Source organism: Trichechus manatus, unplaced genomic scaffold, assembly GCF_000243295.1.
Source record: "Trichechus manatus latirostris isolate Lorelei unplaced genomic scaffold, TriManLat1.0 scaffold00005, whole genome shotgun sequence".
Lineage (NCBI taxonomy): Eukaryota > Metazoa > Chordata > Mammalia > Sirenia > Trichechidae > Trichechus > Trichechus manatus.
This window is the reverse complement of record NW_004443941.1, coordinates 20,042,353-20,058,885: the sequence shown is the minus strand read 5'-3', so window position 1 is coordinate 20,058,885 and position 16,533 is coordinate 20,042,353. Positions and strand designations below refer to the sequence as shown.

General features: G+C 41.0%; 1 protein-coding gene across 2 annotated transcripts in view; it reads right to left on the bottom strand.

Moving 5' to 3' along the window:
- Window positions 1-294: 294 nt before the first annotated feature.
- Window positions 295-16,533, bottom strand: part of KCNG3 (potassium voltage-gated channel modifier subfamily G member 3) — an 86,119-nt gene continuing 69,880 nt past the window's right edge. For both annotated transcript variants that reach the window (XM_004369518.2, XM_004369519.2), the window contains exon 2: window positions 295-1,846. In XM_004369518.2, the coding sequence (XP_004369575.1) occupies window positions 1,201-1,846 (646 nt within the window). In that variant the 3' untranslated portion in view covers window positions 295-1,200. The remainder of the gene's footprint in view (window positions 1,847-16,533) is intronic.

Genomic DNA, 16,533 nt, shown 5'->3' with positions numbered 1-16,533 from the left:
ACATTATCTAATCCTATTAACCTAGCCAGATTATTACAGCATATTAATCAGTATCCTTACAAGAAGTTTCAGTGTAGCTGTGATTCACAATGATGAAGATCAGATCAAAAAAGTTATGTATTCATTGCTTTTAGCTGGCTTAAAATTGGCTTAGCTATGCAATAATGAAGAGTATGGAAATATTTAATTTCCTTTTTTATGATAATCCAGTGACAACATCTAAGTAGAACCTTGGTATAAAAAGGCTACATAAAATATTCTTTTAACTGGTAGGTCTTATTAAATCTACAGTGTTTGAGAAGAAAAAAAAATTAAGAGCAGAAGAACTCATAAATATGGGTGGTAATATTGAACAATATCACATTATTTCTATCATCATTTTTTTATGTTGAAAATATTCTTGTTTGGACATCTGAATGTTAGGACAATTGCAGCAATGAATTCAAAATTATCCAATAAAATGCTAAACAATACAAGTTTTCTTCATTCATAAATACTTTTTTGAGTCGTTTCCGTGAAGAGATAAATGAAATCTAAAATGGAAAAAGGAGAACATTCTCAGGCTTCCGTGAAGCTGTGCTATAAGATGAATATTAGGAACAAAAATCAATCAGAGAATTGAGAAGTATGCTGGAAAAGTTTTTCAAATATTATTCTTGCTTGTATGTAGCTCCATTCTCTAGCTTAAAATTTAGCCAATTTTAAAAAGTATTTGTTAAACAGTTCCTGCATGTGGCATATGTTTCTGGGATACTTCTGACTTTGATATGAGCGATTATAAAGCATTTAGAAATAAAAATGTTACTCTCCAACAAAAAACAACACTGTTAAGTTCCAAGCTTCTTCTGAACTCGTAAGATGGAAAAACATTTGGAAAATAGTACCTTTTGGTTTTCAAATCATGTGCTTTAAGAAAACAAAAAAAAGTGCAGTTGTTCAAGGCAAGGGGGAGATGAGTCTAAAGGAAACAAGGTCCTAAAACTTACTCCAGGAGGCATTACTTTTCCTTTGCAGTCTCGGTGCTATTTAATCTGCAGTAAATAAACTATTTTATCCCTTCAGCTGGGACGAATCAGTGTTACCCTAACAAGATGACGACAGTACTACTGCAGTGCTCACCTTGCAAGAAATACATGAATATGAAGTAGCGTCAACCCTTTTGATCAAATGGAGTGTATGCAGGAGTTGATTTGCAATGTATTAATTTAGGAACTCAGCGGAGAGGCTCCTACTATATCTAGCTGATCTAAACTTGAGCTCATGATAACACTGCACAAAGCTATGGTAGATAAAAGTGATAGGTAACGCCAATAGAACAATTCCACTGACAACACAAACTCCTCCAAGAATTCTTCCAGGCACTGTGATAGGATACATATCTCCATAGCCAACTGTAGTCATAGAGATAATCACCCACCAGCAGGCAGCGGGGATGCTGGCGAAGTCCTTGTTGGATGTTTCCAGGTCCAACCCATGTTCAAGAAGCTGAGAAAGTGCACTAAAGATTGCCATGGCAACACAAATGAAGACAAGTAACATAACCATCTCTCGGTAACATCGTTTGAGAGTCAAACCAAGTGTCTGAAGACCAATGAAGTGACGGGCAAGCTTAATCACCCAAAAAATCCTCATCATTCTAAGCACCCTCAAGGTGACTCCAGCCCTCTGGAGTTGAGAGTTCTCGCCCGTAAACACGGTCATTAACACGGAGATGTAATATGGCGTGATTGCCAGTAAATCAATGATGTTCAGGGGTCTCTTGACAAACTCACACTTGTTTTTGGAGACGATGAATCTCACGATGCACTCTGCAGTGAACCAACCTATGCAGATAGCTTCAATTATTCTGTCAAGAGAACAAAAGAAGGATTGATCATTTTATTTTTAAGCATGTTAACAGCTCTTAGATTTCTTCAGACAGTACTATACTGACACACCAATTCAGTTACTTTTCCAGAGAACATAAAAAACAGACAGCATTACCAACATCATCAGACCCACCAGGACACAACAGAACTAAAATATTATCCTTCAAATGAAAATTAACCCTGACATACTTCTTATTTGTATACTCCATGCAATACCATTAAAGTTATTGTTTTTTACTTGTCACAAACACCGAAAAAAAAAATCTCTCTCTTATTTGGTGGTTTGAAATTCACTTATACTTAGCTAGCCACTATATAAAAACGTACTTACTCTTTGAGGACAATGGTTCCCAATGTGATGTCAGTTACAAGGCAGATCAGAAGGACTTTATTCCTACAGGCAATGGACATACCCCAGTTTTTGATGAGTGAACTCAAGATCATTTCCTAAAATGTTACTCTCCCTTCTTTTCCAATAGGCTTAAGTGGGAGACACCAAAGCTGAGCCAGCCCTTGGGCATTGCCGGAGGCCCTCACCAGTGATGCAGCAGGTCGTGACCATCCTCATCAGAAGCGTCAGAGAGGAAAAAATGGCTGAGGACTCCACTAGGATCAAACCAAACCAAATGCTGTCAAGTCGACTGACTCATGACGACCCCATGTGTGCAGAGTAAAACTGTGAACCGGAGGGCTTTCGACGCTGTGATCTTTCGGAAGCAGGTCACCAGGCCTTTTTTCCAAGGTGCCTCTGGATGGGTTTGAACTGTTAACCTTTTAGTCAGCATTTGCACTGCTCAGGGGCTCCTTCTACTAGGACAACCACTACGATTTTCCCAAAGACCCCAGCTACGTTGTTTCCAATAAATATTTTTATGCAGCATGTATTTTTAAAATATAAGACCGTATTTTGCCTACAGCAGTGTTTACAAAGCTTTTCACACCACTGCACACACTGACAATAATCAGATTTACATAGCACACTGGAGTCCCGGGTAGGATTCTTAGAGCAGAAGCCATTGGCCTGGGGGCTTTGGCCACCCTGGCGCTTGCTCTATATCCCCTAAGGCTGAGGCAATCAAATCTTAACGCACAGTTAGGAAGCCCTGCCTGGAATGAGAGGTATTCTGAGGTAACTTCGAATCAATTTAAATTTGACTTGTTGGTCCAAGTCCTTTGCTCACAGGGCCTTTCATGCTTCAAGGTATGCAGGGTGTCACACAATTATTTGACCAAGTCTTTTTTTTTTTTTCCCCTTGAGACTATTTGAAACACAAATTTTGGAAAACGGTTCCAAGGACTTTGCCTATAAACATTTGTTTATAGCAGGTTTTGACAAACTACAGCCCATGGGATGAGTCCTCCTCACCACCAATTTTCTGAAAGTATGCAATCTAAGAATGTTCATTATATTTTTAAATGGTTTAAAAAACACAGAGGGTCCCGGACAGAGTGGGACAAAAGTTGTAGAATAAAATATCAAATTCAGAAAAAAGACCAGTCTTACTGGTCTAACAGAGACTGTAGAAAACCCCGAGTCTATAGCTCTAAGACACCCTTCTGAACGGGAACTGAAGCCATTCCCGGAGACCATCTTTGGCCAAACCACAGACAGGACAATAAAATAAACAATAACATCCGAGAGGAAAATGCTCCTTAGAACAACCAATTGTACAAGACCGAAAGGACAATATTTGCCCAAAAGCAAAGATGGGAGGGCAGGAAGGGACAGAAAATCAAGAGGAAAGGAAATGAGGAACCCCGGGTGGAAATGGGGAGAGAGCTGACACACTGTGAGGAATGCAACCAATGTCATGGAACATTTTATGTACAAACTATCAAATGGGAAACTAATTTGCTCTGTAAACTTTCACCTAATGCACAATAAAAAGTTAAAAAAACAAAAGAAGTTCATCAAAAGGAAGAACACTGTGCATCAAAGGACTTTATTGAGAAAGTGAAGAGACAACCTAAAGAATGGGAGAAAATATTTGGAAGCCATGTCTGATATAAAAAAAAAAACATATTGCTGTCAAGTCGATTCGGACTCATAGCGACCCTTTAGGACAGAGGAGAACTGCCCCATAGGGTTTTCAAGGAGTGGCTGGTGGATTCGAACTGCTGACCTTTCAGTTAACAGCCGAGTTCTTAACCACTGAGCCCCCAGGGCTCCATATATCTGATAAGGGCTTAAGATCAAGAATATTAAAGAATTCCTATAATTCAACAACAAAAAGACAAACAATCCAATAAAAAAATGGGCAATGAGCAAAGGATATGAATAGACATTTCTGCAAAGAAGATATACAAATGACCAATAAGCACATTAAAAGATGTTTAACATCATGAGTCATTAAAAAACCAAACCCCTTGCTGTCAAGTCAATTCCAACTCACAGTGCCTCTACAGGACGGAGTAGAACTGCCCTATAGGGTTTCCAAGGCTGTAAATCTTTACAAAAGCAGACTGCCACATCTTTCTCCTTCAGAGGGAGTGGTGAGTTTGAACTACTGACCTTTTGGTTAGCAGCCGACTGCTTAACCACTGCACCACCAGGTCTCCTCGTTAGTCATTAGGGAAATGCAAATTAAAACCACAATGAGTTAACCATTTCACCCCCACTAGGATGGCTACCATCAGAAAAATAATAACAAGTGTTGGCGAGGAGGTGGAGAAATTGGAATATTCATCCGTTACTGGTAGGAATGTAAAATGTTGCAGCCACTGTGGAAAATTTTAGTGGTGCCTCAAAAAATCAAACATATAGGAGTATGATTTGGTGGGCCTCTCCAGTCAACTGGCCTAATACTGTTTTTAGAATTTCTGTTCTACATTCTAGTTCAGTGAGTAGTGCCTGAGGTCTTGAAAGCTTGCCAGCAGCCGCCTAAGATACAACAATTGGTTTCTGTTCAACTGGAGCAACAGACAAAGAAGGAGACCCAGGAACTGGAGAAGGAAATGGTCTTCAGGTCTAATTGCCTCCATGAACTACTAGCTTCTCTGCCATGAGACCAGAAGTAATGGATAGTGCCTGGCTATCATTACTAAATGTTCTGATCAAGGACGCCAACATGTGGATCTTGATCAAAAGGAGGAAAAACTGTGGAACAGAACTTCAAATTCTCATTGGAAACCAGGCTTACTGGATCCACTGAGACTGGAGGAACCTCCAAATCTATTGCCTGGAAACAACTTTTAAACCTGAACTGAAACTATTCCATGAAGTCATCTTTAAATTAAACAACAATTTAGCTCATTTAATAAAGATTGTGTTGCCTTGCAGCTTGTTTATATAAGGCTAAATGGACAACCGTAACTCTAAAATACAGACGAGAACTTTAAGGGGCAGAGAATCTAAGTTAACAGTGGTGAAACAACATGGGCAGAGATAGGGAGAATGGAGACACATTGTGAAGTAAGTAACCATTGTCAATGAACTATACATGTAAAAGTTGTTGGGAGGGTGTATGTTCTGTTGTGTACATTTTCAGCAAAAAAATTTAAACACACTACTACCATATGACCCAGCAATTCCACTCCTAGGTATATACCCAAAAGAATTGAAAGCAGGGACTCAAACAGATACTTGTACACCAATGTTCACTGCAGCATTACTCACAACAGTCAAAAGGCGGAAACAACCCAAGTGTCCATCAACAAATAAATAAATAAAAAGTGGCATACACATACAGTGGGATGTTATTCAGCCATAAAGGGAGATGAAGTTCTGATACACGCTACAACATGGATGAGCCTTGGAAACAGTATGCTGAGTCAAATAAGTCAGTCACAAAAGGACAAATATTGTATGATCCCACTAATATGAAACATCTAGAATAGGCAAATGCATAAAAACAAAAGTTCATTAGTGATTACGAGGACTCAGGACTGGAGGAAGGAGGCAATGGGGAGTTGTCGTTGAAGGGGTAATGAATTTCTGTTTGGGGAGATGAAAACTTTTGGAAATGGATAGTAGTGATGGTTGTATAACATGGTGAATGTAATTGTTGCTCTTATTGTTGTTAGGTGCCAACGAGTTGGTTCTGACTCATAGCGACCCTATGTACAACAGAACGAAACACTGCCAGTCCTGCACCATCCTCACAATCATTGCTATGTTTGAGCCTATTGTTGCAGCCACTGTGTCAATCTATCTCACTGAGGGTCTCTTTTTCACTGACCCTCTACATTACCAAGTAAGACGTCCTTCTCCAGGGACTGGTCCCTCCTGATAACATGTCCAAACTATGTGAGAAGAAGTCTTTCCATCCTCGTTTCTAAGAAGCATTCTGGCTGTACTTCCTCCAAGACAGACCTGTTTGTTCTTCTGGCAGTCCATGGTATATTCACTACTCTTCGCCAACACCACAGTTCAAACGCATCAACTCTCCTTCAGTGTTCCTTATTAATCTAATTAATGTCACTGAGTTGCACAGTTAAAAATTATTACAATGACAAAAAATAAAAGATTAAAACGACAAACTTTAGTTACATATATTTTACCAAAATAAAATTAAATAACAAGAACAATACAGGAATAACATTTCAGGACACGTGGCAATTAAATGAAATTCAAATTTCAATGGTCATAAACAAAGTTTTATTGGAATACAGCCACAAAATGCACAGTATGACTCCGCAAAGCCTAGTATTTACTACCTTACCGTTTACAGAAAAAGTCTGCTGACCTCTGGTTCCTCAGAATCCGTGAGTTCTCTATAGGAACATTTCTTAACGTGTGCTTTCATTTCAATAACAATCTTTTTTAAAAAAATGCTCGTATAATCACGTTATGAATCATATGGACGAACAAGAATTGCTGTGTGACTCCATGCCCACATTTGTGTCTGTGATGATGAAAACACTAGTGCACAGCAGAATAACTGTAATGGTCTAATAAGAGGAGAAAGGAGCCCTGGTGGCACAGTGGTTAAGCGCTCGGCTGCTAACCAAAAGGTCTGAGGTTCAAACTCACCAGTGGCTCCATGGGAGAAAGACCTGGCGATCTGCTCCCATAAGATTATAGCCTAAAAAACCCTATGGGGCAATTCTACTGTCACATGGGGTCACTATGAGTTGGAATTGGCTTGATGGCACCTAACAACAACAAAAATAAGAGGAGAAAGGAGTTCTGGTGGCACAATGGTTAAGTGCTTGGCTACCAACAAAAAGGTCAGTGATTCAAACCCACAAGTGGCTCCTCGGGAGAAAGACCTGGTGATCTGCTCCTGTAAAGATTACAGCCTAGAAAACCCTATGGGGAAGAAGTTCCACTCTGTCATATAGGGTCACTATGAGTGGGAATCACTCGACGGCACACAACAAAAATGAGAACAGAGGCAGACTCAACAGGCTAATGATGCATCTTGGACAAGGGAAGACCCACCGATATCATGGCAGTCCATACAGATGAAGGTTTCATGGTAGTTCAAATGGAGAAAAGTGGTGAGAGAGCTGAGTCATCCCAAGATGGACAGTAGCACAGGATGACACATCTAAAGAACCTACCAGATAATTTGAAAAATACCTGCCCCCAGTCAAGAGGAAACCCAAAGAAGAGGGTAATGGGTGGCTTGACACAACCCACATCTAACTAACAGAGAACTACTTAAAGCCCATGTTCTATTGATGGAGTCTTGAGATGGCAGAAACTCTGTGTATAAAGAACTGCACAGAAGAACATGTTTTTCCTAAGCAAAATTCAATATCTTATGTATTGCGCCCTATAATTTGTCATGTGGAGATGTTTTGAATGGTGCATAATTTTTTCAATACTAATTCAGAGGTTATTGGTTAGAATGCTAGGTGACATTTCTTCCGGTATCACTGAAGAAGCTCTGTACACTCTGTAACAATTCATGCCTCTGCTTCTGGGTAACAACATAGAAGTATTCTATCAAAACCATGTCCCCTAATGGTCTGACAGAGGCTGGAGGAACCCCCAAAACTATGGCCTCCGGACACTCTGTTAATCCAGAAATGAAACCATTCCCAAAGCCCACTCTTCAGACCAAGATTAGATAAAACAAAAAATAATACACGCGAGGAGTGTGCTTCTTAGTTCAGTCAGGTACAGGAGACCAAATGGGTGACTCCTGTCCAGAGGCAGGATGAGAAGGCAGGAAGGGACAGGAACTGGTTGAATGGACACAGGGAACCCGCTGTGGAAAAGGGGAGTGTGCTCTCACATTGTTGGGATTGCAACTAACGTCACAAAACAATATGTGTATAAATTTTTGTATGAGAAATTAACTTGAGCTGTAAACTTTCACCTAAAGCACACACACAAAAAAAAAGTCCCTAAAGTTCCACAGTCTACATTCCACCCTGCAGTCCCGTCAAGGAAGCCTTTATAGGAAATCTAGGACCAGAAAAGCAGCACTTTCCACCCCTTAGACACTAAAAACCAGTTGCTATTGAGTTAATTCTGACTCATGGTGACCCCATGTGTGTCAGAGTAGAACTGTGCTCTATAGGGTTTTCAATGGCTGTGATCTTTCAGACGTAGATTGGTAGGCCTTTCTTCTGAACTTGAACCTCTGACCTTCCAGTTAGCAGCCTAGTGTGTTAATCGTTTGCACCACCCAGGGACTCCCCTTAGGCCCTAAACCCGTTGCCAGGGAGCTGATTCCAACTCATAGCGACCCTATAGGACAGAGTAGAACTACCCCATAGGGCTTCCAAGGCCGTCATTTTTATGGAAGCTGACTGCCATGTCTTTCTCCCGTGGAGCAGCTGGTGGGTTAGAAACGTCAACCTTTAGGTTGGTGGCTGAGTGCTTTAACCACTGTGCCACCAGGATTCCTTCCTTAGGCCCTTACAAGTCCTAGAAAACAAGGGGCCAGAGACCAACATTCAGCATCCCTAGGTGCATACTTGCAAAGTACCATCCCAGTCACCGATTCTTCAGGGTCCTGGTTATAAGGGCAGTAGCTGCTGTATTAGTTTCCTGGGGCCGCTGTAACAAAGTGCCACAAACTGGATTGCTTAAAACAACAGAAATTTATTCTCACACAGTTCTAGAGGCTAGAAGTCCAAAATCCGTTTCAGAGGGCCAAAATCAATGCGTTGGCACAGCTGCACGTGCTGTGGAGGCTCTAGAGGAGAATCCGTTTCTTGCCTCTTCCAGTTTCTGGTGGCTGCCAACATTCCTTGGCTTGTGGCCACATCACTCCAATCTCTAACTCCAGTCACTTTGCTTCTTCCTCATCTGTCTCTGGGTCAAATCCCTCTCTGCCTCCTTCTTACAAGGATACGTGTGATGGCATTTAAGGCCCACCCCGAAAATCTACGAATCTCCCCACTTCAAGACCCTTAATTTAATCACATCTGTAAAGACCTTCTTTTTGTCATAGAAACTAACATTCACCTGTTCCAGGAATTAGGATGTGGATCTCTTTTGCGGGGTCACTTTTGAGTCTACCATATTAAGTAACCAGGAGGACAAAGGTTACAATAAAAGTAATCTAACATACTGCCTGGTGAGGGAGAAAGTCAGCAGGTGAAATCAAGCTGCCCCCACAATTTTTCTATGCATTCTCTGCTCCTCTGCTTCATGGACCCCATTACCCTGTGCTCAGCAGCATCTTTCCTGCCAACTTTCCAGCATCTGTCCCACGGCAGCCTCTACGGACCAGGAAGCTAAGAAAACTGGATTGTCACAAAACTTGGACCTAGCGGACCTAGAAGAGTAAGCTGCATTTTTCCAACATATGGTTTTAGCAAATATAATACTGTGCATCACTTCTCCCTGGTAGTGGCAGAGAAAGAAATGCTCACCAAATAGTCCATAAATTCTTCCATATTTCCAGCCCTCTTGCACTTAGGTGGAGTCTCTGGGTGGCGCAAATGATTAAGTGCTCTGCTACTAACTGAAACGTTGGCAGTTCGAATCCACCCAGAGGTGCCTCAGAATAAAGGCCTGGTGATCCACTTTCAGAAAAATCATAGCCATTAAAATCCCTACGGAGCACAGTTCTACTCTGAAACACATGGGGTGATCATGAGTTGAAATAGACTCAAAGACAACTGGGTTTTTTGGGTTTTTTGGGTTTTTTTGCGCTTAGGCAGGAATAGGTGACTAGTTTCAACCAAAGGACTATGAGCAAAATGATTATATCACATCCAGGCTGAAGTATGGAAGAATGGGTATAAATTCGTTTCCTTGTCATGGCAACCTAGAAGGTATGCAGGCTAAATGGCTTACAAGATAGCCATTACAAGATAGTGGGTCCCTATCAGCCCAAGTCCCCGAGTGACTTCAGAATCAAGCAAAGACACTTCTCCACCCTGACTTATATAGGACAAATAATACAAGAGCAAGAAACAAATCTTTGTTGCATTAAGCCATTGAAATTTCTAAGTTTGTTGCTCTCCTAGTTAATAAACTGGTAAATCAGTAAGTAATAAGACTTCCTCTTGCTCACTTTGGACATGTCATCTGGAAAGACCAATCTCTAGAGAAGGACAACATGTCTGGTAAGGTAGAGGGTCACTGAAAACGAAGGAAACCTTCAATGACATGGAATAACATGATAGTCACAACACTGGGCTTAAACATACCAATGAGCACAAGGATGGTGCAGGACTGGGCAACATCTCGCTCTGTTAACACATAAGGTCGCCATGAGTCAGAGCTGACTCGATAGCAACCAACAACAAACATACGCACTCAAAACGAATTGCAGGAGCGCACAACAGTGTTGAACAGTAAAGGCTTCTTACACCGGTTTGTGGTTAAAATGTGCCAGTTCTCCAGCTCAAGTGCTGTTCTCTTTTCCAGTCAGACATGAAGAAAGGCACTGGACTGGACCCCAAATGGCCCCACTGCTGCGTCCATGCAGCAAGGACAATCCCCACCTATAAAATGGTAGAGTTTCGTTGATCTCTAAGGCCCTCCCAGCTCTAAAATCCTAAGGTTGTACTAAATTAAGAACAGTAAAGTTTTTAACTGTGCCAAAAATACCAGAACATTTTCTAATTATTTCCACCAGCAGCCAAAGTTGTTCAGATTAAACAGGAGGGAATCCAAATGGTGTGGAATAATCCCTCAGTAAGGGAATTTCAAAGAGGTAAACTCGTCTGCAATGAGGCCCTCCAGGTACTTCCTGTCCCGCTCCTCCACCAAGACAAATGTAGTTTATCCAGAATTCCACGCTAAAGGGATGAATCAGTGAGAAACCCTAGGCATCAGTCTTTTACCTAAGATTATGCCAGAACAGTCTACAATAATAAACACCACTAAGCCTGCCAAAATTCCCTACGTTTCTAAATGGCACTCTTGCCAATGCCCCACAGACAACTGCTGGAAGACTGTACTGTTTTACTGAGCACTGTGACAAACAATTGCGTACTCCTGAAGGTTACTTCTATTAAAAAAAAAGGGGGGGGGGGAAATGAACTAGAGAAGATGCTGAGGGACATCATATTCCTTTGAAGCCTATTTTGATTTCTTTTGAGGTCTTAGCATACAGAAGTTGAAGAATTCACAGCTAATAAACACGGTTACCATTTATTGAGATCTTGTGGTCAGGCATTGTGCTAACCACTTTACAAACATCATCTGATTTAATTCTTTTCAAGAACTCTATGAAGTGTATAACCCAGAAACCAAACCCAAGGCCGTCAAGACGACTCCAACTCATAGTGACCCCATAGGGTTTCCAAGACTGTAAATCTCTATAGAAGCAGACTGCCTCATCTTTCTCCTGAGGAGCTGCTGGTGGTTTCGAACCGCCTACCGTTCGGCTAGCAGTCAATCGCTTTAATCGCTGTGCCACCAGGCCTCCTTATGAAGTGTATGGTTCCCCTAATATCTCCACTTTACAGATGACAAAATTGAGGCTGAAAGATTAAGCATCTTTTCCAAGGTCACACATCTAAGAAATCAGTGGCACAGGTAATGAAAACCCAGATTGACTGGGCTTTAAAACAATAAGAAACATTTGAAAATGCTAATAATTTGCATAAAAATACTAATTGTTTATATTAAATAAATACATATCAATCTCTTGGTCTCTGGGGTTTCTAAATGTACAACATGAGCTGTACTTTTCAAACTGTGGGTTCTTATATCATTAGTGGATCACGACGGACATTTTTTAGAAATAAAACAGAAAATATCAGAGTGTATCCAAGTATAGTTTCTTTTGTGTCAGTTATATATAATTGTATACTAGATTGTGATGTAAAACATTTCTTTCTAAAGGTTTGAAGTCAAAATGTGCAACAGCCACAGTACTGGAGGACCTCAACAACTTTCACAATCATTAATCATTACTAACTACTCTGATCCTCCATGATAGAAGGCACCTCTGGAAATGACCCTGAGGTTTACAAACACGCTAACAACCAAACCAAACCCACTGCCATCAAGTCAATTCCAACTCATAGCAACCCCGTAGGACAGAGCAGAAGTGCCCCACAGGGTTTCCAAGGCTGTCAATATTTTATTACTATTATTATTTTCTAATTTTTTTTTATTGTGCTTTAGGTGAAAGTTTATAGCTCAAGTTAACTTCTCATTCAAAAATTTATACACATATTGTTCTGTGACATTGGTTGCAATCCTCACAATGTGACAGCACACTCCTCATTTCCACCCCGGGTTCCTTGTGCCCACTCTTCCAGTTCCCGTCCCTTCCTGCCTTCTCATCCTGCTTTTGGACAGGAGCTGTCCGTTTGGTCTCATATATCTGATTGAACTAAGAAGCACACTCCTCGCGTGTATTATTTTTTGTTTAATACGCCTATCTAATCTTTGTCTGAAAAGTGGGCTTCGGGAATGGTTTCATTTCTGGGTTAATGGAGCATCTGGGGGCCATAGTTTCGGGGGTTCCTCCAGTCTCTGTCAGTCCATTAAGTCTAGACTTTTTACATGAATTTGAATTCTGTTCGACATTTTTCTCCTGCTCTATTCAAGACTCTGTTGTGTTCCCTGTCAGGGCAGTCACTGGTGGTAGCCAGGCACCATCTAGTTCTTCTGGTCTCAGGCAGATGCCAATGCTGTAAATCTTTATGGAAGCAGACTGCCACATCTTTCTCCCACAGAGCAGCTGGCGGGTTTGAACTGCTGACCTCTGGGTTAGCAGCTGATCATTTAACCACTGCCCCACCAGGGCTCATTCAAACGGTATAAAGGGGAGCAAATGCCTTTAGTGCCGACTAGTACCTACCCCCATGCCCTATTTATCCTCCCGAAAAGACTAGGACAGGACATAAGAGGCCCTTCACTGTTTTGTGAAGTAAAGATGAGACTCTTTCCAGGTACTATCTTTTCATCTTTTTCCCCCAACATTTTATGATGGAAAATTTCAAGTACAGAGCAGATTCCACCATTATTATTTTAATATACTTGTTTATATTCCATCCATCAATTAATCCATCTCATTTTTTTTATGCATTGCAAACTGAATTGCAGAAATCAGTGCCCTTTCCCCCAAAAACTCTGACACGTGTATCATTAACTCGAGCTCGGTATTTGTTTATAGGTTTTGTAAATGTAAACTTCACATACAGTGAAATGCACCCATCTTAAGTGTACATTCACTGGTTCTGACAAATGTATAACTTGTGTAATGCAATCTCCTGTCAACGTGGAGAACATTCACATCACCCCAGAGAGTTCCCTGTCTTATTCAAATATCTTTGTATCTCTTGCTCTCACTTCCCAAATCCATCAGACACTTACAGGTGCTCAAGAGATGTCTGTCCAGGACAATTTAAATTGCTCTGATAGGAAGTGAAGGTCTGGGATGGCACTCCACAGCTACAAGAAGCCTCTCAGTTCTCCTCGGACTTTTACATGATAATTGAAGCTTGCCATCAAAAATGGTGCTGACCTGCCATTAGTTCGTTAGTTCATTAGTTCATTCTAGCATGCCTTATTTCAAAGAGATTTAAGATGATCACAGAACTGGATTAAAATTCAGTATTACAGAAAAACTAGAAAAATTAAAATACAAAGACAGCAGAAAGCTTTATATTTTAATTGGAAAGCTGACCTGAAAAATCTAAATGTACAACAAAACAGAAAATCATATAGTTATATATACATATATGCACATAATATATTTATACATACATAATATAATTATATTTTAAAACAAGCATCATATCACAATATATAAGGAGGTAACCTAAGGAAATAATATATGAATCCAAATTCCAATAGCCTTGCTTCTTATTCAACTATCTTTAAGTTGGAACAGGATTTTAAGATTCAACTTTACAACTTCGGTGGGAAGAAATGGTGCAAGTTCCTTAAAGACATACTCTTAAAGGCATATATATTGACATACAAGTATATGATTAAAAAGCATGAGTAGATAGGGATAGTTTTTTACACAAAATAAAAATATGTCCTGGGGGCGGGGCCAAGATGGCTGAGTAGTCAGATGGCTTCCTATACCCCTCTTACAACAAAGACCTGGAAAAATAAGTGATTTGATTGTATATGAATATCTAGGCACCCTGAACAAAGCAAAGTTGAGGAATCAGACTGAGTGGTGGGGGGAGAGAGAGACGGTTCCAAAGAAGCAAGGAGCTGCCAGACCTGACTCAGCAGGAGCCACACCTCTTCAGTACAGACCAGCTGGAGGAGCACAGTGAGGTGGGCATACAGCTCCAAGCACTCGCTCGGGAGGCAGTTTCCACATCGAGAGAGATCCGGCAGCAGAGATTCTGCTTGGACACTCCGAACCAGTAAAAAGCAGCACCCAAGAGGATAAAGATAAGTACGTGCGTGTGGCCTTTCGTGGGGATTTAAAAAAGAAACAGAAAAAACCCATTTGGGAAAAACCTCTCTCCCATTTATCTCCTCTCTCTCCACTTTGCACTGGTCCCGGCTGGCTTCAGAGATCTCTGAGTCCCCTGGGCCGGAAGTCGATCCCGTAAGGCTCCCTGACCCATTCTCCTGGCCTTGGAGAGGGAACAAATTAACAAACAGGGAAAAAAATAAGCTACTGGCTCCCCTAAGCCAGGAACTCAGGGTTGGCACAGCTCCTTTGCCTAGGCACAGGCATACGGGGTCCGTAGACTTCGAGTGCCTTCCACCCCTGTATAGACTTGTGTGGACCCATCTCAACAGTATAAGCCCACACTACCGCAGTACAACAGGGTAAACACCTGAAGTCTAACTTCAACTGTTTCAGCTGTGAAGGGGCAGATTTGTGACGCTTGACACTGCTCTGCCCTTTAAGCAGGTGCCTTACCGGTGGGCATCAGGGGCTTGAGGACTGGTGACTCCACCTGTGCCACCTAGCCACCTGCTACAGGGGTCCAAGTATAAGTGGTGTCCCTGAGTCTTTACAGCCAACACAGTAGGGTGCTCATAGTCCAGCTGCAAAACTCACCTACCTACTCGCTCTAGGGAACAGGGACACGCTTTCCTTTCAGACACTCAGGGGCAGCCGTCAGTCCCCTGCCTTGCTCAGCGCATGACCCCCTGTGCCTATACCAACCATCCATGCCTCTCTAAGACTGTAGGTGAGAGCCTGCACCACACACTTGGTGACCAACTGCCTGGACACCTAAGCTGCATCCATACAGGAAAATTTAATGGAATCCTGGGTACACATACTTAGTTACAAACCTAACTACCTGGTGACAGGACATTACAGCTTCAAAAATGCCAATAATCAAACTAGCACACACAAGCAGCCTAACTGGGCATATCAAAACAAGAAGCTAGGACACACTAAACAAAAATAAAATAAAATTATAACTTATTGATGGCTCAGAGACAACAGTCAATATCAAATCACATAAAGAGGCAGTCCATGATGGCTTCAGGAAGCTCCCAAAATAAAGACTCAATAAATTGTTTGGAGGAAGAGAATTTCTTGGAATTACCAGAGGCAGAATACAAAAGAGTAATATACAGAACTTTTCAAAATATTAGAAAGGAAATTTAACAAAATGCAGAAACAGCCAAAGAACACACAGACAAAGTAGTAGCAGAACTTTAAAAAGTTATTCAAGAGCATAATCACAAATTTAATAGGCTGCAAGAATCCATAGAGAGACAGCAATCAGAAATTCAGAAGATTAACAATAAAATTTCAGAATAAGACAACTCAGTAGAAAGTCATAAGAGCAGAATTGAGGCAGTAGAAGTCAGAATTAAAAAGCACTTGACACTAACTTATTTGAGGGAAAATCAGATAAAAGAATTAAAAAGAATGAAGAAACTCTAAGCGTCATGTGGGACTCTATCAAGAGAAATAACCTACGAGTGACTGGAGTACCAGAACAAGAGGGGATAACAGACAATACAGAGAAAATTGTTGAAGATTTGTTGACAGAAAACTTCCCTGATATCATGAAAGATGAAAAGATATGTATCCAAGATGCTCATCAAACCCCACCTAAGGTAGATCCCAAAAGAAAGTCACCAAGACATATTATAATCAAACTTGCCAAAACCAAGGATAAAGAGAATTTTAAGAGCAGCTAGGGAAAAAAGAAAAGTCATCTACAAAGGAGAGTCAATTAGAATAAGCTCAGACTACTCAGCAGAAATCATGCAGGCAAGAAGGCAATAGGATGACATATATAAAGCCTTGAAGGAAAAAAACTGCCAGCCAAGAATTATATATCCAGCAAAACTGTCTCTCAAATATGATGGCAAAACTAGGGCATTTCCAGATAAACAGAAGTTTAGGGAATT